We start from the raw sequence: 27,512 nt of genomic DNA, 5'->3' as shown, positions 1-27,512 counted from the left end.
GTACAAAAGTGACTTAATTTAACCCCCTTTTCTTGTCAAAGAATTTCTGCAAATGTACCAGAGGATTTTTCTTTGGAAAAATCCTGGAGCCTTTATTTTCTTTAAATTTCACATTACTAAATGTAATCCAATAGTATTTAATGTACAGCCCTCACCCCCCCCCCCCCCCCCCCCGTTGCTCTCATATAAACATTTTAATATCCTCATAGCTAAGATGGCGTGGAGTTTCCCGATATCTGTAATGATACCCGTTATAATCGCGTGTTGCTATCCAAAACAGCAGTTTTATCGATAAATCAATTAAGCAAAATTAGTCCTCGTGTAAAGACAAAGATATTTTATAAAACACTCTGGGACAATGTTTTAACCGAGGGAGAAAGCTGAAAGTCCAGTGTTAAAATAGAGAAGCGCTCATGCATCAGAGTATATAGGCAGGTCATAACTGAACATATCGATTTTAAGGTGGATGTTGTTAGGAAATCTACCCCGATTCTTGCCTTAACTGTTTGGAAACATGAAATGGATTTTGATTCCGACACCTACTTGGATAACATTGGCGGTGAGCATTTTTCGTATATTTCAATGTAACTGATGAGGGATGTATATTGACTTGTGGTCCCCGGGGAACAGTCAACGGCTAATCAGCTATATAAATATGCAGTGATTGTAAGGATTATTCTATTAGGGTTTCCCAATCAAGATTTTTTTTTCACATTTCAAGTAAAAAGATATAGCTAAACTTAACAGATGTCGCAAGCACGCCGAGAATTTGTTGTGCTTAAAAATAAATCATTTCCAAGAGAGAATGGAAACAATAAACCACAATATTTACTCTTAATTATATAAAATTAAGAATGTTTTAAGATTACTTAATAAGGTAGAATAAAGAGTAGCATGAAAATAAGCAAATAAATGCAGTCGCGTTCAGTTATCCGCGCGTTCGAAGTGCTGCTGGGGTTTAATCTTGGGATAGCAAGAGAAATATAAATTTTGATTGTTTTTACGTCAAACTACAATAAAGGAGGCAGCGGAAATTATGTTGGAGACAAATTAATTGAGTTCTAGCGTTAAGATGCCGATAATCACAGATATAAACCAACTATTAAACACCCAGACTCTGATCTACCGTGTGTTAATAACTTATATAATGATAAACTGGCATTGGTCGCGATATTTGATATCAGATAGATCTTATCGAAACTCTACTGTAAACTTTAATATGAAATGGTACACAACTGAGACATAGAGGGGATCAGTTCTTTATTGTAAGATCAGGGGCCGGTAATTGTAATAAAGAACTCGTAAATCGAGGCTCATCCAAGACAATAGAATTCTTATGTTTTGTCATTCCCCATATACCATGGAAGTGACTAGCAGAAATATATGTAAAAGTATATAGGGATCTACAGACACCGTTATCCCGCGGGAACAATAATGTTTAGTGTTACTTAAAATGGGTAAGTTTTCCACTTTCCGACAAAACTTTTATTTTCATAATTTGAAAAAAAAAAAATTTCAAAAGAAGCTTTGGTTTTCAATATTAAAACAAAACGAATTAAAACTTACAATCATCACACGTTCAGTAGTTAACATATTAGTGCAATAGGCAGACGATTTAATGATTAAAAGATTTTTAATCTAATGAGGTGTCAACATCTGCTAATGCCAGACCAGGCATGTCTCTGTTTGGGGGGGGGGGGGGTACAAAAGGCCACAAAATTAATAGTTTAATTACTCACAAGGGGCAGTCAGAGAAATGGCGGCGCAGAGGAGTTCTTTTTATTAAAGTATATGACATCGTTCACAAAATAATGAATAAATCATAAATAAATAAATAATAAACAACCCCCCTCCCCCCCCCCCCCCCCACGGAAAAAAAATTAAAAGTCGATATCCATTGAGGATCAGTAATCATTGGATCTTACTTACTTCTTCGTCTTCGTCCCCTATGGGAAATAAGGCTTCAACAAGCTGTCTCCATCTTCCTCTATCCTTTGCCACATATTTGCCACATATTGGAACTTAATAAATTCTACATAATCTTACCAAATAGAAAGATTCTTCTAAAATCACATTGGACCTGATTATTTTTATTAGTAATAATCGGGCTGATCATCTCTGTCATGTTAGAGCCCAGAGGTAAACATAGGTGTGAATAATTATAAGTACTGGCCGGGATGACTTCCAAACACCCCCCCCCCCCTTGGAAAAATCCTTATAATTTCATATTGTACAGCTATGCCATCCCCTTTATTTTTTGTCCAATACTTGACTTTGCTGTTTATGTTTGAAAGATAAACATTTAACAAAAGTAATTTAGAACTTCAGTATTTGCTTTCAGCTTTAATTTTTCTTTGAACAAACTCCTTTCTCCATTTGCCCTCCACTTTGTCAGATATCCCCACTGTAATAAATAAAGCTTCACAACAAGGTTCTATAAATGAAGAGTTTTACTTTTGTATCTTGAAAAGTAAACTGTCCTTTCAGGAGTATAGCTTTAACAAAGATCCAGTATTTGTTTAACTTAATGAAGCTAGGTGGTTGTTGCCTCCTTCTACCTTGCCATTAATGGGTGCTTGTTGTCTCTATTATATAAGTAGGTACTTGTCTCCTGTATAAACATCGGTACATATTTGACTTCTCTAATACCTTAATAGGTGTTTGTCATCTTCTAAAACATCACCAGGTCTTTGTCATCTCCTATAACACCACTAGGTGTTTGACATCTCCTATAACATCACTAGGTGTTTGTCATCTCCTGTAACAACACTAGGTGTTTGTCATCTCCTATAACAACACCAGGAGTCTGTCATCTCCTTTATCATCACTAAGAGTTTGTCATCTCCTATATCATCACTAGGTGTTTGACATCTCCTATAACAGCAATAGGCATTTGTCATCTCCTATAACATCACTTGGTGTTTGTTATCTCCCATAACATCACAAGGTGTTTGTCATCTCCTATAACATCACTAGGCATTTGTCATCTCTAATAACATTACTGTGTGTTAGTCATCTCCTATAACAGCAATAGGCATTTGTCATCTCCTATAACAATACTAGGTGTTTGTCATCTCCTATAACATCACTAGGTGTTTGTCCTATAACATCACTAGGTGTTTGTCATCTCCTATAACATCAGTGTGTGTTAGTCATCTCCTATAACATCACTAGGTGTTTGTCATCTCCTACAACATCACAAGGTGTTTGTCATCTCCTATAACATCACTAGGTGTCTGTCATCTCCTATAACATCACTAGGTGTTTGTCCTATAACAACACTGGGTGTTTGTCATCTCCTATAACATCACCAGGTGTTTGTCATCTCCTATAACAACACTAGGTGTTTCTCATCTCCTATAACATCACTAGGTGTTTGTCATCTCCTATAACATCACTAGGTGTTTGTCCTATAACATCACCAGGTGTTTGTCATCTCCCATAACAACACTAGGTGTTTGTCATCTCCTATAACAACACCAGGAGTCTGTCATCTCCTATATCATCACTAGGTGTTTGTAATCTCCTATAATATCACTAGGTGTTTGTCATCTCCTATATCATCACTAGGTGTTTGTAATCTCCTATAATATCACTAGGTGTTTGTCATCTCCTATAACAGTGATAGGCATTTGTCATCTCCTATAACATCACTTGGTGTTTGTTATCTTCTTTAACATCACTAGGTGTTTGTCATCTCCAATAACATAACAACACCAGGAGTCTGTCATCTCCTATAAAATCACCAGATGTTTGTCATCTCCTATATTATCAATATGTGTTTGCCATCTCCTATAACATTGTTACCTGGTGTTCTCCTTATTACATTACCTGGTACTGTCTTTTATTACATTACCTGGTGCTGTCTCTCATTACATTTCCTGGTGCTGTCTCTTATTGCATTACCTGGTGCTGTCCCTTATTACATTACCTGGTGCTGTCTCTTGTTACCATGCTTGGTGCTGTCTTTTGTTACATTTCCTGGTGCTGTCTCTCATTATATTACCTGGTGCTGTCCCTTATTACATTATCTGGTGCTGTGTCTTGTTACCATGTTTGGTGCTGTTTTTGTTACATTTCCTGGTGCTGTCTCTCATTTCATTACCTGGTGCTGTCTTTTATTACATTACCTGGTGCTGTCCCTTATTACATTACCTGGTGCTCTCTCTTATTACATTACCTGGTGTTGTCTCTTATTACATTACAAGGTACTGTCTCTTATTACATTTCCTGGTGCTGTCTCTTATTACATTACCTGGTGCTGGCTCTTGTTACATTACTTGGTGCTGTCTCTCATTATAGCAGTAGTTACTGTTTCTTATTATATTGGTAGTTATTGTTCCTTTATTCATAAGTAGGTACCCTCTCTTATTATCAATGGGAACTGTTTCATATTATATAAGTAGACACTCTCTCATGATATCAGCTGATACTCTCTCATATTATAATACCAGTAAGTTCCATTTCCCATAACACCAGCTGGTGCTGTCTTTAATTTTAACAGTGCATATGAGGGGTGATCAGAAGGTCCACAAACTAGTAGAAGTTCGGTAGCAGTAGGGTCTATCTCTTGTTACATTTGTTGGTACTGTCCCTCATTATAGCAGTAGATACTGTCTTCTTTAACATTAACTGGTACTATCTTTAATCAAAGCAGTAGGGACTGTTTCTTATTATAGCAGTATATACTCTCTCTTATTAAAATAGTAGGCATCGTCTATTGTTATAACAGTAGGAACCGTCTTTTATTACATAAACTGGTCATTAGCTCATCTTTTTGTAGTAAGTACAGTATCTAATTACAGCTAGCAATTTCTGCTATTTTAGCAGTAAGCACTTCCCTTATTACATCAATAGGTACTGTCTCACATGTCAACAATAGGTACTGTCTCTTATGTCATCAATAGGTATTGTCTCTTTATTACATCAGTAGGTGCTGTCACTTTTGTTACATCAGTAGGTGTTGTCTCTTATTATATCAGTAGGTGCTGTATCTTATTACATCAGTAAGTACTGTTTCTTGTTACATCACTAGGTGCTGTCACTTTCATTACATCAGTAAGTACTGTCTCTTATTACATCAGTAGGTGCTGTCTCTTATTACATCAGTAAGTACTGTCTCTTGTTACATCTGTAGGTGTTGTCACTATTATTACATCAGTAAGCATTGTCTCCTGTTACATCAGTAGGTGCTGTCACTTTTATTACATCAGTAAGTATACTGTCTCTTGTTACATCAGTAGGTGCTGTCTCTTTTATTCCATCAGTTAGTACTCTCTCCTGTTACATCAGTAGGTGCTGTCTCTTATTACATCAGTAAGTACTGTCTCTTGTTACATCTGTAGGTGCTGTCACTTTCATTACATCAGTAAGTACTGTCTCTTATTACATCAGTAGGTGCTGTCTCTTATTACATCAGTAAGTACTGTCTCTTGTTACATCTGTAGGTGTTGTCACTTTTATTACATTAGTAAGTAATGTCTCCTGTTACATCAGTAGGTGCTGTCTCTTTTATTACATCAGTAAGTACTGTCCCCTGTTAGATCAGTAGGTACTGTCACTTTTATTACATCAGTAAGTACTGTCCCCAGTAGCTGCTGTCATGTTTATTACATCAGTAAGTACTGTCTCTTGTTATATCAGTAGGTGCTGTCTCTTTTATTACATCAGTAAGTACTGTCTCCTGTTACATCAGAAGGGTGCTGTCACTTTTATAACATCAGTAAGTACTGTCTCTTGTTACATCAGTAGGTGCTGTCTCTTTTATTACATCAGTTAGTACTGTCTCCTGTTACATCAGTAAGTGCTGTCACTTTTATTACATCAGTAAGTATACTGTCTCTTGTTACATCAGTAGGTGCTGTCTCTTTTATTCCATCAGTTAGTACTCTTTCCTGTTACATCAGTAGGTGCTGTCTCTTGTTACATCAGTAAGTACGGTCTCTTGTTATATTTGTAGGTGCTTTCACTTTCATTACATCAGTAAGTACTGTCTCTTATTACATCAGTAGGTGCTGTCTCTTATTACATCAGTAAGTACTGTCTCTTGTTACATCTGTATGTGTTGTCACTTTTATTACATTAGTAAGTAATGTCTCCTGTTACATCAGTAGGTGCTGTCTCTTTTATTACATCAGTAAGTACTGTCTCCTGTTAGATCAGAAGGTACTGTCACTTTTATTACATCAGTAAGTACAGTCTCCAGTAGCTGCTGTCATGTTTATTACATCAGTAAGTACTGTCTCTTGTTATATCAGTAGGTGCTGTCTCTTTTATTACATCAGTTAGTACTGTCTCCTGTTACATCAGAAGGGTGCTGTCACTTTTATAACATCAGTAAGTACCGTCTCTTGTTACATCAGTAGGTGCTGTCTCTTTTATTACATCAGTTAGTACTGTCTCCTGTTACATCAGTAAGTGCTGTCACTTTTATTACATTAGTAAGTACTGTCTCTTGTCACATCAGTAGGTGCTGTCTCTTATTACATCAGTAAGTACTGTCTCTTGTTACATCTGTAGGTGCTGTCACTTTTATTACATCAGTAAGCATTGTCTCCTGTTACATCAGTAGGTGCTGTCACTTTTATTACATCAGTAAGTACTCTCTCTTGTTATATCAGTAGATGCTGTCACTTTTATTACATCAATTAGTATGTCTCCTGTTACATCAGTAGGTGCTGTCATGTTTATTACATCAGTAAGTACTCTCTCTTGTTATATCAGTAGATGCTGTCACTTTTATTACATCAGTAAGTACTGTCTCTTGTTACATCAGTAGGTGCTGTCACTTTTATTACATCAGTTAGTACTCTCTCTTATTACATCAGTAGGTGCTGTCTCTTATTACATCAGTCAGTACTGTCTCTTTATTACATCAGTAGGTGCTGTCACTTTTGTTACATCAGTAAGTACTGTCTCTTGTTACATCAGTAGGTGCTGTCTCTTATTACATCAGTAAGTACTGTTTCTTGTTACATCACTAGGTGCTGTCACTTTCATTACATCAGTAAGTACTGTCTCTTATTACATCAGTAGGTGCTGTCATTTTTATTACATCAGCAAGTACTGTCTCTTGTTATATCTGCTATATCATTGATAGGTACTGACTCCTGTATTATAAGAAGTTTCATGTTAACTTAATCAAATTTTCAGACAATACAAATCAATGAGCACATATATATATATATACAGAGTTTGGAGAGAGCTAAATCATTTGCATTAACTTAAGTTCATTGACACCTGTTTGTTTTAGTATTGCTGTTAAATTTTGATGAACTATGAAAGTTAATCAATAAGTATTGTTTGTAAAAGTTTGTCTGACCATCAAAATACTGTACAAACTGTGCAGTAAATTATTATTTTAAACAATAACTAAACAATGTAGTTTCTTCTAATCAATTCCATTGGTGTGTCTCTATGTTGCTACTTGTTTTTGTTTATTTAATATTTGTTTTTCAGGAGGAATGGGGTGGGGGTGGGGCAGAAACTAATATGCTATAGACAATAGAAATGAAATGAATTTTAACAATCATATGATTAATAATCAGATTTTTTGAATCAAAAATCATTATTTTGCCCATATTACAATCTAGCTACATATGGTTGCATGAACTTAATGTAAATTCAATGTTTGTTCAAAAGTTTGTTGAAAGCAACTGAATGTACATTTCTCATAGCCTCGAGAAGTCATGCAAATATTGCACACCATTTATAAATAAAACTGTCATGATTTATTGAAATCAATTAATAGAGACCGTTCGTAAATCAATATACGTACAGGTCATATGATTATTTACACAATGGCCATTTCTAAATACTCTTCTGACAATTTAATATAAAAAGGGTTCTGTCATATTGCTAAAGCTTGTTCCTATAAATGGCCTTCATCCATAATTTATTGGAGTTTTTTAAATAGCAATCTGAGAGACAGATCCAGTAGACAAACAAATTGTTCTGGGTCAGCAGTTGACAATGTTCCTGCTTAGAGAATAAGTATTTAAAAATCTATATGGCACTGGAGTAAAGCAGACTTTTAATCCTTCATTAAGAAAACTCAATTATCATTTCAATGAAGTTGCATTGATCAGATTTAGAACATTGATCAAATGCAGGACTGTGACATAAAAATATCAAGTTACTCTGCATTTCACAACAGGGAAGTTTATCTCAGATGGTTTGAAGTTTTGAAAATAGTCTTATGATGGACCATGATTAGTTGTTTAAATAATTTTCTTTGAACTTGATGTCCATGGACAATAACAATGGAGAGTGATGTTTTGATCTGAGGAGAATTTAAAAGGAAAAATTCACACAAATAACTATATATGGACTTGATGATGGTAGATTTCAGTGTTCTTTGATAATCAGGGGCATATGTCAGCTGTACACAGGAAATACCACCCCAGACGTGAGTCCACTCAGCACTCAACTTAACCTACTCAGATAATGTCTTCTATCTTTAAAAGAGAAGGGGGAAATAAAAGATTTCCCCACCCCCTTTTTCAAATATTTCATTTGAAAAACTCATTTTGAAGCTAAATGGTTCATTATGATTAACTGATAAATTTTTAGAGATTCATTATGTATATTTGTACACAAATGAACTTTGGCATCAATATTAATAGAACACCATAGATATGCAGGCCTGTAGGAAGCAATTTCAGTTTGGGGGGGGGGGGGGGGCACAACAGCCATTCATTTTCAGTTGGGGGGGGGGGGCACTATCAACTACCAAAAATTCCTTGACAAGAAAAAAAAGGTCATCAGACGTTTTTATTGAGGGGGTTCAAGCTAGGTATTAGCTATATTTTCTATACTTATCTATATATCAGCAATTTAAGTTGGGGGGGGGGGCACAGTCATACATTTTCAGTTGGGGGGCACTATCACCTAACAAAAATCCCTTGACAAGCAAAAAAAAAAGGTCATCAGACGTTTTTATTGAGGGGGCACAAGCTAGGTAGTAGCTATATTTTCTATACTTATCTATACCGGCAAAATTATTGGGGGGGGGGGGGGTGTGCCCCCCTCTGGTTCCTACGGCCATGATATGTCATAGTGAGTTGAAAGTCTCTCAGCCACATACTTCTTCTTTATATATTTAAGGATGTACTCGGCTGATTATGCTGAGGTGTCAGCCATTTTTACAGAACTACTTTGGTTTTATTCATCAAAATATGCATAAATGTTTTGCCCCCATTAACTAATTTGCATTTTGCATCTTTATGGTTTTGATAATCTTCTAAAATAATATTAATAAAAGTTAAATTCCAGATCATCAGTTTTCAGAGAAAGAATTTTCTATTCATTGTCTATGAAAAATCCCAAGAAATCTGGGTTCCAGCCATATTTTCAATGCCTTAAAGCTTGTACCGGGGGTATATAAAAAAATATGCTCACTAACTCATTTTTTGTACTTCTTATATTTTGTTTCAAATAATGAATACATCAAATTAAAATGCCAAAAGTGAAAAGGTAAATACAAGTTATCTGACAGCAGAATACATCCTTAAACTCAATCCTCAGATATCTCAAAGTTTTTTTCTCAGTCCCATGGTTAGTTTGAGAAAATGAGGTTCAATTGTATTCTCAAATCCTAAATCCATTAAAAATTATCTTCAAATAAAATCCATATATATGTTCTTATTAAATGGACCAAGTTTTTGAATATCTGACAAATGTGGAAAATTACAGTTATACAATAAAACAAATTAAGAAGAGCTTCAGCAGCTGCATGAAATTGACGTAAGAATTTTCTTTCAAGTTTCTGATTGGACCTTGGGAAACATAAAGTCATTTATGAAAAGTTTGCATAAAAACCACAACTGTAAAAAAAAATCTGATTGTTAACAAAGTGTTATTCTTTTTTAATTCTTTGTCTAATCATGCATTAAACCTGATCCATTATTGTAGGTGTCCTTTTTTTGAAAGAAATTTAAAAGGTGTCCTGGTTAAAGAATAAATGTGATACATCCTTCCTATAGAAATTTAAAAGCAGGTCACAACATACAACAATAAAACGTCAACACTCCATCCAGAAAAATCAACCATGTAGTTGAGTGTTACATCAGGTTTAGCCAATTAAGTCAATCCAAGTTCTGAAAGTGTTCTTAATCTATCCCTGTTATAATCGTATTATGTGAACTGTACATATTAATCTCTGTGTTAACCAACAGCACAGTAGAATTAGGATTTAATGTTCATTTTATCCTCTCCTGAACTACAAACCCACCCTTCTATTACACAGGGCTTTAATTGCTCTAATCCAAAGTTTATGTCTGTTTTGTAATCCTGCCATATTTGTAAACATAATGGTCCATCTCTCACTTTCCATGAATTTCCTGAGACTCTGTAGAAGTTGGAAGATCATATTGTTTTGGGATGAATATTTTATTTTCCATATTTTATGAATGCAACATATTTGTCCAGATTGTTGGACCTTGAATGTGATCTATTGAAGTGAGATTTGACAAGTCGTCAGTGCTCTCCCTTGCTTTTTTCCCCATTAATTTTCATTTTGTTTTTTTTTTGTTCTTTTTTTGTTTTTGTTTTGATGGGAAGATTGACAGCTTTGTTGTGTCAAAAGATAATCTGTGACTAAAGATCAATACAAATGGATGAAGGGGAATACAACCTGAAAATTCAAACAGGACATTCATAACCTTAATTGTGAATGATAATTAATTTACCTGAAGTGAATGATGGAATATAAATTATAAATTAAACCTTTAATGGATTCTAGAAAAGTGCTTGAACTTCTAGAAAATGATATGGCGGATACTCTCTGTATGAATCTTGTTACTTTGGAACATGGCAATTCTAAACGGGGTGACAAAATTTTACGCAAAGCATCCCATAATCCTCTGTCACCAGACAAAAATCTGTCTGTTGATTGGGTGTCCTTTTCAGGTAAGGAAACCATATTTTCTCTTTATTTATCTGTTCACAGAACTGTTAATTGTTCCCTACAAGGTATTGACTTCTAAAATCAGATCAGATTGTCTCCCTTGTGGGATAAACTTATAAAAGATGAGTATCCCAGGCCCCCTACACTATATGGTTGCTTGTTTCTTTTAAATGCATCTTCCTGCTGTTAAAAATTACCCTCATCTTATCAAAGTGGTCATTTCATTTCTGACTATTGACCTATAGAGCTTGGACATGAAGTGACTCATTTTAAAATTATGGCCTTGAAGTGATGCACAACTGGTCCCAACCTGGCAATATATTCCTTTTGAAAAATACTTACTCACTGGGGAATTCTTTAAAATTATATATATACAACAACATTTCCCTATTTGAGATTATAATCATCATGAAAAAAGATTCAAGCATTATTCTCCCTTTATAAATTTTTCACTCTTTGTTACAGAGGGATCTGATCCTGATGTAGAGACTGATTCACAGCTCCCCGCTCACAGGGCAGCATCCAAAGGGGAGATAATTGCTCTCGTTAAGGCCATTAAACGGGACCCCAGCTCTCTGGAGCTAGAGGACAGTGAAGGTAAGTTTAGCACTGCAATGAGAGATCATCCACCTTAAGTATACATGTAAATATAACCCTATGAATGGTTCTAAAGAACAGCAATGGAAATTACAGTAACACTGCAAAGGGAGATAAGTAAACAAGTCTATAATACAAAATTTGGTTCTCTGGCTATAGCAGTTTTTAATGACCAGTCACTTAGCATTGCAAAGAGAGATGCACCATATTATTCAAATATGGTGAAATCCAAGAAACATAATTAACCTCTGATGACATATTGCTTTCATCATTTTTGCATATTCATCATCATGTGTCATCCAATGTCCTTCAGTCATAAACTTTTGAACATCTACAGTTCTTGCATAATTATTACATGTATTTAAAACATGTAGCCCTCTCCCAAAATTATAAAATTCATGGCCCCTGGCAGTCATGATTCAGTCCTCAGTCTGGGGGCCAGAACCAATTTACAGTAAAACTTGTTTAAATTCCAAAATCTTGCCTATCATGATGAAAACTTTCAGCCTCTTTCAGTAAATGTAGTTGTTTAAAATGTTGCCTCATCTGGAAAGTTGTTTAAAATGTTGCCTCATCTGGAATGTTGTCTTATCTAGCAAATTTGCATGGAGTCAGTGATGTCCAGATTTTACTGTATATTGTTCATATATTGAAAGGACACATTACATCTCTTTGAAAATCTTCCTTACACATGTATATCTAGCAAGCAAATTGTTTGCTTGATTATAATGAGCAGTTAGCCCACAACAAAAATTATACTGTAAATAACTTTTTATTCGCGAGAACTTTTTTTTTCGTGTAATTACGTGAGACAGTCTTTCTTGCATATATTAGTATTCCTTAAGATTATATAGCGTAGTAACCACAATTTGTGAAAATTTTGTCTCACTAATAAAGAGTACAGGAGTGCCTCGCGAAAAAAAGGTATCGCAAAAATTTTGTGATCTACAGTAAAACTGGGATCTTAAGGATGCCAAAGTTAGGGATGTAGCATAGGGTCATCTTAACTTCATTTAAGTTAGCTAAAAAGTGATAATCATGAAAGTTAATTAACACAGAGCAAATATTAGTATCTAAACATGAAAAATAGAAAGCTCTTTGCAGTTATATACAGTACTGTAAAATCACATTATTTTCAAGGGTGTCAAATTTTTATGGTTTGAGGAAAAAAGGATTTGATTTTGTGTTTGACAAAGTGTAGAGTTGTTATACATTTGAAATTTTATATTTCGTGGAAGACATTAATTCATGGGTTTCTTCATACCATGAAAACAATGAAAATTAAACCCCCCATGAAAAATGGTAATTTTACAGTATGAATAAAATATTTAGTCTAACATGTACATTTCTGAAAGGATTATTCATCAGGAAGTTTGTAATACTATATGGTGTAAAGGGGCACATTTTTTATATGAGATTCAGCTGACGTCTATTTAAAAACCTTGAGAGACTTAACTTTGTGTATATATATGTTAAAAATAAACAAGCACAGACAGGACTGAGAAAAAATTCAGTATCTTACTCTTTTACTTATCCTTTTCTGAGTAGGGGTGAGGTCTGAGATCAACTATCATCAGCTAATCTCACTCTGAGCAGTTTATACAAAGACTTGTGTACATAGTTCAGCGAGCACAGAAGGCTAAGCCTGTGAGATTGAAATGAGAACTTATTCAGTGTCTTATTCAACATTGTGCAATCTTACTTTTCTTAATTGGAGTAAGGGTGTGATATTAGATTTTATGTCTTTATCTGATCTCACTGAGCAAATCATACAAAAATAACCTGGGGATTTTAATGGTAATACTTTCATTATGAACAATTTCCTGGTGAAAAATCAATACACTATCTGAAGATTTCCCTCATGAAAAACAAAGCTGTCTTTAGAGGCAGCTGTTGAAGTTGTTTCTATGACAATTAAAAGCCTAGATTATCATGTGATTTCAAAGTTTAAGGTGAAATTTCATCTTTCAAGGACAGTGATAAAGCAAAATTTGGTTTCTTGATTTGATATTAAATAATTTTGTATAATTTTTACTGCAAAGTATTTTTTTCCAGTAAGACATACATGTACTTTGCAATACTACATTAAATGAAATATTTCCTCCCTTAAATAACCATTCTCTTTGTTCCATGTATAATTTACAGGCTTAACTCCCTTGGGGTGTGCTGTAAAATCCAAACAGTTGGAAGCTGTGAAGCAAATCATCAAGATGGGAGGAAATATAAACACTCAGGACTGTCAGGGAAGGACTCCACTGGCCCGGGCAACATATGAAGTCAGTATCTTCATCTTCACATGAATTAAATCAGTAACCATAGTTACCCACCATGGCAGTAACCATAGCTACACACCATGGCAGTAACCTGATAGCTTCACACTTTTCAATGTCTGCAACAAACTTGCACACCAAGAGAATAAACATCATAGCTCCAGTCATAACTCTAGCTACACACTTAAGTCAAACAATGAATAGATACACACTAAATCAGTAAACATCAGTAATCATAACTTGATAACTAAACATTTGGTATAAGTAATTTCTGAGTCAGTAACCATAGTTACTTACTATGTCAGTTTTGCACAACTGCATAGCTACATAACAAGCAAAGAATCCCAACCAATTACCAATTTAGTGACTGTAGAGTTCAAATATTTTACATTTTTAATGTTGTCATCAAGGAAATTGCCACCTGTTTTGAAGGTTGCAATTAATTAATGTTATGCTTCTTTCATTGGACTGGTTTGCATTATAATGGTATGTTTCAGGGTTGGTTTGAAGGAGTGATATACTTGCTTAGAAAAGGTGCAAAACAGAGCATAGCTGAGAAATCTGGGAGGACACCTCTACATGCATCTACCTACGACAAAGATGTCAGGTATGGTTAAAGTTTACTACAAACGTCAGGTATAGCAACATATCTATCACAGTGGTCAGACATAGTCATAGATCTTTCAAATTCAGTCTAGAATAGCCATGCATCTATTGTAATAATTAGGTATAGCAACATATCTAACATAGTGGTCAGACATAGTCAAAGATCCATCAAATTCAGTCTAGAATAGCCATGCATCTATTGTAATAATTAGGTATAGCAACATATCTAACACAGTGGTCAGACATAGTCATAGATCCATCAAATTCAGTCTAGAATAGCCATGCATCTATTGTAATAATTAGGTATAGCAACATATCTAACACAGTGGTCAGATATAGTCATAGATCCATCAAATTCAGTCTAGAATAGCCATGCATCTATTGTAATAGTTAGGTATAGCAACATATCTAACACAGTGGTCAGACATACTGTAGATTCCTAAATATACGCGAGGAATTAATTATCGCGTAATTACACGAGAAGCACCACTCCCGAAGTAAAATTACTCGCTTTTATTTTTATGGTGCTGAAATCAATGTAAAATCACTCGATTAACCGTCCACTCGCGAATTATTGTTCTCGCAATTTAACGTTAAAGAGTCATTTCGCGATAATAAGTACTCGCAAAAATTAAGGAATCTACAGTAGTCTTAGATCTATCAAATTCAGTCTAGAATAGTCATGCATCTATTGCATTAGTTGGGTATAGCAACATATCTATCACAGTGGTCAGACATAGTCATAGATCTTTCAAACTCATTCTAGAATAGTCAAACAAATAGATCCTCCAATTTAGGTAACATTTTACACTCTGTACCTAAAATATTTGCTTTTTCTATTCAAATGATTATACTGAAGATATTTCTGTAAATATGGTTGATTCCAAGAACCTGGAAAATCACTGGAATTTATTCATTCATAACTCATTATATGGTATATACATGTACTTTGTTTTAGAGATTGATTCATTATTATCATATTGTTGCAGAATAATTGGTGCTTTACTGCAGACTTTATCTAAAGAAGAAGTAGCCAGAGAAGACAATGAGGTTTGTAGTACTCTAATGTTAATGAGAATTCTCATTTTCTGGGGACAGTAAGGTACATTCTTACTCTGAGGACCACAAATTGAGAATAATAAGGATTGTCCACAAGGTTTATCTTATTCTGGGGACAATGAGGTTTTTAATATTCTGAGGAGTTCATCAGGTTTGCCTTATTTTCAGTCAATCATGAGATGTGTCTAATTTTGAGGACAATGGGGTTTGTCTTCATAATTCCGTGAACCATGAGGTTAAACTAATACTCTAAGGACCATGAGGTTTGTCCTATTTTGTAAACCATGAGGTTTGACTTATTCTGAAGAAAAAAATATATTCTGTGGACAAGATTTGTCCTATTCTGAGGATAATGATGTTAGTCCTATTGTAAGGACGTTGAGGTTTTATATTATTCTGAGAATCACAATATTTGTTTCATTTTGTGGTCCATGGTGTTTATTGACGTTTAATTGTCTTATTTGGAGAACAATGAGACTTGTAAATATTCTGAGCTGATTACCATAAGATGTTCTTATTTTGACAAGGTATGTCTGATTTTTAGAACATCAATGTTTTTCCTACCTGGAGTAAAACAAAGCATGTCTTGTCTTGAGGACAAAAGGGAAGGTCTTTTTCTAAGAGCGGCTGAATTTGTCATATTCTTTTCTGATTAGACAGTGAGCTTTGTCCTTTTCTGAAGATTATAGAGTGTTTTATTCTAATCAGTTAGTGATGAGTTTAATCACTTTGTAGAAAATGACTGCTCTCCATTGGGCTGCCTTCCATAACAGACCAGAACACCTACAACTATTACTGATGAGTGGGGCAGTCATGCATTGTCAGGATATAGATGGAAAAACACCTCTACACTGGGCTGCCGAGGTAAATACTAAGCATAAAGACAGCTAGAGCACTGTCACTCATTGAAAAGACTGAGTTTCATTAACCCTAAACTACAAAATCATTACCGGTACTTTATTGGGCTGCGGCACATGTCAGTTTAAATGCTATACAACAAAGATACTGCACTGAGCTGCTGAGGTAAATCAAATATTGTCCTCAACATCAAAAGAACTTCAAATGATTAAAAAACCTGATATAATATAAGATATATCAGCAATTGATCATAAACCTCTTTAAATCTATAAGAGTTTGATCAGGCTCAACTTTACTACAACACTAAGTAAACATCCTTTGAAACTGTAGGTGAAATGTGATATACATGATTCAAAGACTTAATTAGTGAGACAATTAAATTGAATATAGTTAAACTTTGGTATATCTCAAACATCAATGTCTTGATTGCATATGTCAAAGTGAGTGGGAGGTCCCAACCAATTTTTTGTTATGTATTTTAACCTCAATACATGTACATGTACCTTAATGAATCTCAATTTTTTTCTCCGGGTCATATTGAGTTATGTAAATAAGAAATAACAAAGTTTGACTGTACATGTAGTTAATATATAATCAAGTTTTCAATTCCTTTAACAGAAAGGTAGTGTAGAGTGTTGCCATCTCCTGCTGCAATGCTGTAAGGGACCTAAACTTGTCAATCAGCTGGACCACAGTAGTAAGAATGCCATACACTATGCTGCAGCAGCCGGTCACTACCTGTTGCTACGGGAACTGGTCAGTGTTGAGGGGGCTGATCTGGAAGCTGAGGATCCTGATGATAGGTGAAAGTGAACACAGAGCAAGAGAGAGAATAAAAGTGAACACAGAACAAGAGAGAGAATAAAAGTGAACACAGAGCAAGAGAAAAAATAAAAGTGAACACAGAGCAAGAGAGAGAATAAAAGTGAACACAGAGCAAGAGAAAGAATAAAAGTGAACACAGAGCAAGAGAGAGAATAAAAGTGCAGTAGAATATAAAATTCAAAAATAAAAATCCAATCCCAACAAGATATATTTATAACAATTAATACTGTAAATGGGAAAATTTAATTTATTGTGTGGGGTATTTATGCTAGATATGTGATGAAATAGATTTTGTGCGAATATCCCCTGCTTAGCGACACTTTTATCCATGTTTTTTTTTCAGATTTGATGATACATAATTCTGATACTGGGGAAATAACCCCCATGCATACACTTAATCAACAACACACATAAATATTGTTGTTTACAGCAGTGATTTTAAAACTTTTCTAGGACACCACTTCACTGGGCTGCAGCTATGGGTCACCATCAATGTGTCAATGTACTGCTGAATATGGGGGTCACACCCAACCCCACAGACATTGAAGGAGGGACCCCACTAGACTACGCCAGGAAGACAGGTCACAAAGGTGATTCATTTACTTGTGGATAGGTGATTTGTAAAGCTAATAATTAAATTGGTTATCTCTGAAATACAGGACACAGACATATATGAGAAAACCCTGATATAATATGTAAGTGGTATCCTTATTGATCAAAATGAAAGACTGCCATGAATAGTTCAACTTCTTTTAAAGCAAAATTTGAACATCTCTTTTATGCCCTCAACCCCCCCCCCCCCTCCCCAAGCCCCTGTCCCTTTTTGAAAAGAGAGGAAAAAAGATAGTGAAGCAATCTATCTGAATTTAAATCAAAGTTTTAAAAAATATTTAAAGTTCACCTGACTTAATTTGATTTAAATAAGATTGACTATAATTGGGATTTGATATTTATCTACACACTAATAAACTTTAAAAATTTGTGGATATACATGTATAAATACGACAAGAAAACCATAAAGGGAGATCCTTGCAGAGATTTGTGTCTGTCATTCAATATCACCTCCACTTTGTTTATACATGTATATGCTTGTTTGTATACAGTGTAATCAAACATGCGGTAAGGTATATTTCTTTTGTGTTAATGAAAATGACAGTCCGAGAAATTATTTATGGAAATTGGAGTTTACGCTGCAGTTAACACAGTAATAATGAATTTGTGTATAATTGATAATGGCTTAAAAAATCTTGTAAAAAAAGTCTCTGTAAAGCCTGGAAAGTGCATCAAGTAATTAACAATAAATCTTGATGGATTGTGATCAAAGTAAAAACATTAAAGGCAGGTAATCAGAGCATTCAGAACAAACATCTATAATTGTGAAATATCAATGATTGATAATGCAGATATTATATCAGCACTCGATCAATGCTCATTTAGTGGAGTCAACTGCACAATGACTAAAATAGAAATTTAAAAATGTGACAAAAATCTAATTAAAATATTTATGCTTTCTTCTTTTTATGTCCCACTTGAGGATTTTCACTCATAGTGATAAAATACCAGCTTAAGGTAAAAAAATGCCACAAAGAGCTAGGTTCACTTTATCCATAAAATGGCCCTGCCCACACACCAATTAACCGACCAGGTCCCAATGTCCCATTTTATACATCAATATAAAGTAGTGACTTAGTACTTTCATTTCTTATAAAAAAAGTTTCCTCTGAGAGTCCAGGTATTGAAAAACAGGTTTTGTGAAATTGCAATATTCTTGAGTTTTGAAGAAAATTGGTGTATTTGAGTACCTTCAGGAAAGAATTAAAATATATGCCCCCACCCCTCGATCTACAAAATAAGACACGGATTATAATCTTCTGAAACAGTTCTTTCATTATGTAACTGGACATTTTGGATCAGAGGTTGAAAAACAGCTTAAAATTTTGGCCATTTTTGAAGAAATTTTCAGGATTTGAGGATAATGACACAATTCATGACGTCATAATACATGGACTAGCGAGAAAATTACATAAGTTTTAAAAGATATGCAGTCACCAAGGGTTCAAGTAAAATTTAATGCATTTTCACCTTAAACTAAGCAGTTTTGAGTTTTCAGAAATTCACAGGGCCAAAAAAGGCCCTAAGTGAACCTTGTTCTTTTGATTTATGCATCACACTTATGGCTAGGTTGCGGTGCTGGGATTCAGAATCAAACCAGGGCCATCCGGTCTCAAAGCAGGTGCCCTAATCACTAAGCAACTGTAACTGGTCCCTTATTTTGGCTGAAGAGTAACATTTTAAATACATCAGTAAAGAATCAATTAACTGCATACTTTAGAAGATAGAATGTCCATTACAAAAGGAAACAAGATGTGTTTGTGAAACACTGATGCCCCCGTATGGCAGCTTATAGCAAAGGGTTAAGTTTCTCAAATGCAAGTCAAACTCCAGGTCAAGAAATCAAAAATGTTGGTACCCAAAGAAAGGTCTTGTCTCGAGGAATATACCTGTGAAATATGAAAGCCATAGTACAAACCACTGAAAAGTTATGGCGAAGGTTAAGGTTTTTCTCAAAGTAAGTAAAATGGCAAGGTCAAATGGGGCCCAAGGGAAGGTCTTGTCACAAGTGATATAAGAAAGCCCTAGAACCAAACATTCAAATGTAATGGCCAAGGTTTAATTTAAAAAAAAATAGGTCAAACTCCAAGGTCAAGGTCAATACCAATATTGTTAGTATCCAAAGAAAGGTCTTGTCACAGGAATATACATGTGAAGTATGAAAGCCCTAACACCAACTGTTCAAAGGTTTTGGCCAAGATTAAGGTTTTTCAAAAGTAGGTCAAACTCCAAGCTCAAGGTCAAAGGGTCAAAGTTGATGGTATCTAAAGGAAGGTCTTGTCACAAGGTAGGCATATGTGAAGTATGAAAGCTCTAGCACTAACTGTTCAAAAGTTATGGCCAAAGTTAAAATTTTTCAAAATTGAAGTAGGTCAAACTCCAAGGTCAAGGTCAAAAGGTCAAAGTTGTTGGTATCCAAAGAAAGGTCTTGTCACAAGGAGTACACATGCAAAGTGTGAAAGACCTAGCACAAAGTAAGGTTAAAGTTTTTTCAACAGTAGGTCAAACTCCAAGGTCAAGATCATAGGGTCAAAGATGTTGGTATCCAAAGAAAGGTCTAGTCATAAGGAATACACATGTGAAGTTTGAAAGCCCAAGCTCCAACAGTTCAAAAGTTATGATCAAGGTTAAAGTCTCAAAAAAGTTTGCAAAAGTAGGTCAAACTCCAGGTCAAGGTCAACAGGTCAAATATGATGGTACCCAAAGAAAGAACTTGTCACACAAAATACACATCTGAAATATGAAAGCCATAGCTTCAACCAATCAAAAGTTACGGGCAAGGTTAAAGTTTTTGCTGTCAAACAGACAGACAGACAGACGGACGGACAAGGCAAAAACTATATGCCCCCGAATCTTTGATTATGAGGGCATAAAAAAATCAAATTTATTGTGACTTGGAAAATATCATTATATAACAGTTACAGGAATATCAGGCAATTGGTTTCAGACATTTTTCTAACAGGTATTTCAGAATTACTTCTCCTTCAGATGATTTATCACTTGCTTCATTAAATTAATTTTTTTTTTCAATTTGTACTTTTATAATGAAAACTCTTTTTCACATGGTGATAGAATGTGTAAGGCTATTGGAGGAGAAGATGGGAATCAAGGGCAGTCATGTTGTAAACAGACGATCCAAAGTCAAAAAGTCTGACTCCAATCGGAATCCATTTGGGAAACTCAAAGACCTCTTCCGACCCAGAAACAAGAAAATTTCCTCCACCCCCACCTCGGATGCTACTAGTGACTCTATAGAAATGAGGTCATTTGACAAGCAATCCGTAACCACCTCCATGTCAAACTCGGAGCGATCTCTGAAAGAACTGGCCAGGAGAGAGGAATCTCGACCCACATCAAAGTCGCAGAGCCTGGATAACCAGATAAAATCACCCGTGACCCCCACTAGTGTCATAGTGCCAAAAATTGTCCTATCAACATTTGATGAGGCAGAGGATGACCAAGGATTGCTGAAACAGAGGAAAAGCAGGTCAAGGCGACAAAAAAAGGTCAGAGGTCATCTCTGTCATCGCATTTGTTTCCCTTTGGGAATGTGGTTTAGAATCTTTGAGATTAATACTAGTAGTGTTAAATCTGACCATTCTTCCAGAATGATGTTTTTAATTATTATTACTAAAATATCATCTGGTGACAGTGCATTATTACATGATCTGTTCTGAAATACTAACATACCGTAAAAGCAGAAATATTCGTTGGAGATTAAATTTCGTTTTATATTTTGTTGTTTAAAACAATATCAATGAAATTAAATCCCATACGAAATTTTTATGTGACTGTATATTGAATAGGGTTACTTTTGAAACAACAAAATTAAATGCCCATGAAACTTCAACGAATTTTATCCCCACGAAAATTTGTGCTTCTACAGTATATAAAGAAATTTCACCCCCATGATGCTCTGCTCTGCTCATAGATTCTAATAATTAAGATCATACATTCTAATATATATTTAAGAATAGTCCAATTTTCCTTGTTGACAATAGACAAGCTTTCTGTTGTTTCAAATAACTGAGAATTAATACTGTTAACTATTTTGTAAATGTTCTGTTGGTGTAATATTCTAAACTTGAAACTTTCAAACTAAATAGCTCTGCTCTAACTCAACCTGTTTTACAATGTTTGTTTTTACAGAAACGCTCACACAGACAGGTAACAGAGTTATTCTTCCTAATATTTATCAACTCTGTTGTTACTTTTTTTTGTCAATCTTCCATTTAGATGTAACATGTTTCTGTATGGAGAGGAGGAGTATTGAAATACGTCTAACTCCTTGTCTTATCTCCTAGCTCACTTTAAAAACTATGCCTTCATCTTTGTCTAAATTAATATAAATATGGATGATGTAATGTTCTATGTCAATTTTGAAGTTGTTGTTATTTTCCCCTATATTTCTCAAGATTCATTGGTCAGGTAGAAAAGGTAAAAGAATGTAAAATTGGATTTTAAAATAATTATATTTTGTTTATATTGCAGACCTCAGCAACAACAACATTTGAAGAAAACTATGACCTCCACATTGGGAGTGGTCTCAAGGACAAGAATCGCCTTGACAACCAGAATATTGGTGTTGGCATGGGAACCAGTAACCTGCTTCCTCCTGTGATGAGTCCAAGGATGTCACCTCTACCCCCCTCCCCAATCCCTCAGGACCTCCCCAAAACACCTCCACCTCACAAATCCTCTAGGGAACTAGCTCCTCTTCGAGTGCCTCAGATCAAGTCTCCTGGTGAGTGCCAAAAAAAACAACTGTTAAGAGTTTGAAAACAGCTCAGATCCCACTCACACCCAGTGGATAAGCGTATAATATATCACAATACATCACATTAACTTGGTATTTATTTTCAGGCCCTCATCCAGTTCCAATAGTACAGACCCCTGAAATATTGTACGATGAAGAGGATGTATCGTCCCCAAATGCTTCTCCTCCTTATTCTGGATACAGACGAATCGACAGGTCAGTATCAACCTCTCCTGTTGTATGCTTTGTTTTTACACATATAACAGGAGAAAAGTATATTTTTTCACAAATATGCACCTGTTTTATACTTAAATAAATTTTCTGCAAATTAAATCACTACATCAACTTTTCTAGAGATCTCATACACATATGAATACTCCTATTTTTTCAGTGGAGTGTCAGTTGCTGTGCCACAGCTTTCACAAGAGCACCTTCACAGACAACTTAAATCAGAGACAAAGTCACCTCATCAGGCCACATCTCCATGGTTACAGGTTCAGCCAATTCAAAGAGACCCATACGAACGTCGTCTTTCAGGAAGCTCCCAAGCTTCCTCTACACAAGGGGGCATGGATCACATTGACTTCCTGTCTGTGTCTTCTGGTCAAAGGTCAAGGCTATCGTCTATCTCACAAGGCTCCATTCCATCAGGTCATAGGTCAAGGTTATCGTCCATATCTCCAGGATCGGCTCGCAGTGATGTCAGTGTCAGACTGACTTCCATTACACCCACTCATTATGGTTCACCCAAGCCTGTGTCATTAGTGGGGTCACCAAGTCCACCACAAATATCAAAAATGGAGAAACGGACAATGGACCGTAGAATTCATAGTTTGCTTCATTGATAAACATAAACTTCATAGTCTGTTTCATTGATACACGTATATACTTCATAGTCTGTTTCATGCCTCCAAAGAGAGATAACTGTGTAAGGTACACAAATCAAAATCAGGAATGTGTGCATCAAAAATGGGTTGAAGTGAATCAAATCATTGAGATCATTTCAAGCAAGAAAATTCAAAGAAAAAACTTTAAAAAATATCTTAATCATTTGAAGGAAATTTAAAAAATATCTTAATCATTTGAAGGAAATGATAATTTTGAAATGTTCATTTCAATAACTAATATTAGTACTTGCTAACACACTTTTTTGATTTGTATGCACACATTATTGCATTATCATAATTTGACATACATTGCAAAACATAATCATTCATTGTTTACAGGCACTGTATCAATTCAAATGCATGAAAACAGTTTGCTTTACATTTTACTGCATTTTTAACACTGTGCAAATTGTTTATTTTTTCTTGATTCTTTTTAACACTGTGCAAATTATTTATTTTTTCTTGATTCTTCCTGACACTGTGCAGAATTATTTATTTTTTCCTGACTAGCTATTACAAAATGAGGACATCTGCTTAATTTTTAATGTTAGATTTTATGACAGTGATGTACTACGAAAACTGAGGCCTCCCTACAAGTGGATCAAAAACTGAGTTCCTTCTACTCATTGAGAATTTGATTGATACATCAATCGGAGTTGAAACCTTGAACTTTCACTGCTGATTATTTTGTCTGTTAATCCTCATGATTTTTTTTAAACAATTTATGTGCAATTTTTTTTTTAATTTTTGTATCTTTTGTTTTCAAAATTCAGATATTAAGATACATGTACAATGTATTTCCCTATGTAAAAAAATCTCTGTTCCTCTAAAGATGTCAGATTTGTTGTCAAAGATTTCTCCCCTGCACACAAATACTTAAATTTTTATCAGAGCTGCTTTAATAGTTATACATGTACTATGTAAAATTCATGACTGGACATATATATAGGTTCTGTAACTTGTGTGAGTTAGTCAGTCTTGCTGAGTGACTTTTGACAATCAAAAAAAATCAAGAATGAGAGAAAACCTGCAACATAAAACTCAGCACATATTGTGGAACCTTTTTTCCTTTTGCAATACATGTACAGAATTTCTTCCAAGTGTGTGTACATTACCATTTTGTGGATCGTGGTCAATCAAATGTGCGCTAGGGGTTCTCTGTCAGCAAAATTAAAGAATCACTGTGTGGGATTTATGAAACAAAGCCACAATGGGAAAAACATTTTCCTAGGATACCTTAATTCTCTGCTCTAAATGACTTTCTGCTGGACTTGCATGGTATCTAATACACAGGTTAAATGTCAATAATTAAGTTTTTTTTTTGTTCTGTAATTACTTATTACAATTTGTTGAAAATAAAATACTGAATACATAACTTTGTTGTTGTCTGTACACTAAAAGATGTGCAGGTACTATTGTTCTAAAACCAATAGAATCATTTCAGTAAGAAAAAAAGTAATAATGCTTTTGCAAGTATTAAATTCTTTTGTTTGTTTGAGCTACATTTTTGTAATATAAATACAGTGTATCTGTATCATATGCCAAAATATCTACCTTTGTGTATAAAAAAATGTCATTTTAGCTCCTGTACTATTAGCCATCTGTCTATTTGTGTCTGTCTTTTATCATTTCATATTTTTACCCTCTTCTCCAGAGCCCCTGAACCATTTGCAAGCAACTTGGCAAAGTGGAAAGGAGGATTCAAATTTCTTCATATGAAGGGACCGGTCCTTCAAACGGAAATTATTGAATTAAATACCCTTGTAGATAAAATAATGTGTGTCCAAGTCTTATGGCCACACATTGACTCCTCCAGTTTGAATCAACTCTTCAGTAGGATGCTTCTGAATTATGCCCTGTTCACACGGAGAGTTTAATTCGCAGTAAATTAATGCGAATTAAACTAATGCGAATTAAATTGCATTCACACGACAGCTAATGCGAAGTAAACTAATGCGAATTAAAATTTTATTTCTACTATAAGGCTATTCAGTAAGGCTATTATGACGTCATTTGCAAATCACGTCACACTGTGCAAAGCAGATATACATTTGACATAATTTCATAGTGTCTGTACAGTTTTTAGTGATTAACATAGTTTTCTTTTGTTTTCCACTCAAAATAGCACAAATACCTATATTTAACCACCGACATGTGGCATGTGACTTAATTCTGCCCCTACGCATGCGTCAAAATTTAATTCGAATTAGCTTCACTTAGCGTTCACACGGAGCTAATGTGAAGTAATTTAATGCGCAGTAAACTAATTCGAATTAAACTAATTCGCATTAAATTCTCCGTGTGAACACGGATCAAATTTAATTCGCAGTAACTTACGTTTAATTCGAATTAAACTCTCCGTGTGAACAGGGCATTAGTTTGATCTGGTTGTGGGTAGATTGGTCCTTTTAATATTGGTAGTGTGTGGTTTGACCCTTTGTTTTGCAGCTGGCAGTATGTGGATTAACGAATCCTTTTGGGTTTGGTAGAAGATATTGACTGATCTTTTTGAGAAATGGCAGTAGATATTTTAATCCATTTGAGGGTGGCAGTATGATTTATTTGTTTAAATATTGGCCTGTTTTTAGTAATACTACATGTTATTTTGTAATACTCTTCCTTACTTGACTTTGTATTTCGTAGATATGTAAATACGTTTTTGTACCTCATATCCCATTGTATGGTTTAAAAGTAAAAACAAACAAACAAACAAACAAAATAAACACCTTTTGAATATTGCAGTGGGCAGATTTATCCTTTTGAATGTGCTGTTAGAAAATTTTTAATTTCAGGTTTAGTGTATTGATTCTATTGATTTGGTAGTGGTATTGATCCTATTGATTAGGTAGTGGTATTGATCCTATTGATTCGGTTGTGGTATTGATTCTATTGATTTTGTAGTGGTATTGATCCTATTGATATGGTTGTGGTATTGATCCTATATATTGATTTGGTAGTGGTATTGATCCTTTTGATTTGGTTGTGGTATTGATCCTATATATTGATTTGGTAGTGGTATTGATCCTATTGATTTGGCAGTGGTATTGATCCTATTGATTTGGCAGTGGTATTGATCCTATTGATTTGGCAGTGGTATTGATCCTATTGATTTGGCAGTGGTATTGATCCTATTGATTTGGTAGTGGTATTGATCCTATTGATTTGGTAGTGGTATTGATCCTATTGATTTGGTTGTGGTATTGTTCCTATTGATTTGGTAGTAGTATTGTTCCTATTGATTTGGTAGTAGTATTGTTCCTATTGATTTGGTAGTGGTATTGATCCTATTGATTTGGTAGTGGTATTGATTCTATTGATTTGGTAGTGGTATTGATCCTATTGATTTGGTAGTGGTATTGATCCTATTGATTTGGTTGTGGTATTGATCCTATTGACTTTGTAGTGGTATTGATCCTATTGATTTGGTTGTGGTATTGATCCTATTGATGTGGTAATGGTATTGATCCTATTGATTTGGTAGTGGTATTGATCCTATTGATTTGGTTGTGGTTTTGATCCTATTGATTTTGTAGTGGTATTGATCCTATTGATTTGGTTGTGGTATTGATCCTATTGATTTGGTAGTGGTATTGATCCTATTGATTTGGTAGTGGTATTGATCCTATTGATTTGGTTGTGGTATTGATCCTATTGATTTGGTAGTGGTATTGATCCTATTGATTTGGTAGTGGTATTGATCCTATTGATTTGGTTGTGGTATTGTTCCTATTGATTTGGTAGTAGTATTGTTCCTATTGATTTGGTAGTAGTATTGTTCCTATTGATTTGGTAGTGGTATTGATCCTATTGATTTGGTAGTGGTATTGATTCTATTGATTTGGTAGTGGTATTGATCCTATTGATTTGGTAGTGGTATTGATCCTATTGATTTGGTTGTGGTATTGATCCTATTGACTTTGTAGTGGTATTGATCCTATTGATTTGGTTGTGGTATTGATCCTATTGATGTGGTAATGGTATTGATCCTATTGATTTGGTAGTGGTATTGATCCTATTGATTTGGTTGTGGTTTTGATCCTATTGATTTTGTAGTGGTATTGATCCTATTGATTTGGTTGTGGTATTGATCCTATTGATTTGGTAGTGGTATTGATCCTATTGATTTGGTAGTGGTA

At 34.8% G+C, this 27,512-nt stretch overlaps 2 protein-coding genes and 1 long non-coding RNA gene across 3 annotated transcripts in view; 2 read left to right on the top strand and 1 right to left on the bottom strand.

Annotated features, from left to right (window-relative positions):
• LOC133192211 (phospholipid scramblase 1-like) overlaps positions 1–27,512 on the bottom strand; it is an 89,701-nt gene that overhangs the window by 13,199 nt on the left and 48,990 nt on the right. The window lies entirely within an intron of this gene.
• LOC133192158 (inversin-A-like) lies at positions 456–23,503 on the top strand. Its single transcript, XM_061328106.1, has 13 exons — positions 456–559; positions 11,372–11,503; positions 13,649–13,779; positions 14,271–14,380; positions 15,369–15,429; positions 16,174–16,302; positions 16,915–17,099; positions 17,575–17,711; positions 20,806–21,239; positions 21,883–21,900; positions 22,225–22,477; positions 22,597–22,705; positions 22,881–23,503. The coding sequence occupies exons 1-13, from the start codon at positions 520–522 to the stop codon at positions 23,332–23,334; spliced, it is 2,193 nt and encodes a 730-aa protein (XP_061184090.1). The 5' UTR covers positions 456–519; the 3' UTR covers positions 23,335–23,503.
• Positions 25,559–27,512, top strand: part of LOC133192248 (uncharacterized) — a 117,622-nt gene continuing 115,668 nt past the window's right edge. The window contains exon 1 of the long non-coding RNA XR_009721794.1: positions 25,559–25,766. This is a non-coding gene — a long non-coding RNA (uncharacterized LOC133192248). The remainder of the gene's footprint in view (positions 25,767–27,512) is intronic.

This window comes from Saccostrea echinata, unplaced genomic scaffold (genome assembly GCF_033153115.1).
Source record: "Saccostrea echinata isolate AGI-Se365-2 ecotype Australia unplaced genomic scaffold, CSIRO_AGI_Sech_v1 ptg000001l, whole genome shotgun sequence".
In the NCBI taxonomy this organism is placed as follows: domain Eukaryota; kingdom Metazoa; phylum Mollusca; class Bivalvia; order Ostreida; family Ostreidae; genus Saccostrea; species Saccostrea echinata.
This window is presented reverse-complemented; position numbering and strand designations above follow the sequence as displayed.

Excerpts from the sequence above, each read along its gene's own strand:
- LOC133192158 (XM_061328106.1), top strand. The coding sequence starts at position 520 with ATGGATTTTGATTCCGACACCTACTTGGATAACATTGGCG. Across the intron at positions 560-11,371 it reads CTACTTGGATAACATTGGCG|AGGGATCTGATCCTGATGTA; the intron begins GTGAGCATTTTT and ends TCTTTGTTACAG. Across the intron at positions 14,381-15,368 it reads ACCTACGACAAAGATGTCAG|AATAATTGGTGCTTTACTGC; the intron begins GTATGGTTAAAG and ends ATATTGTTGCAG.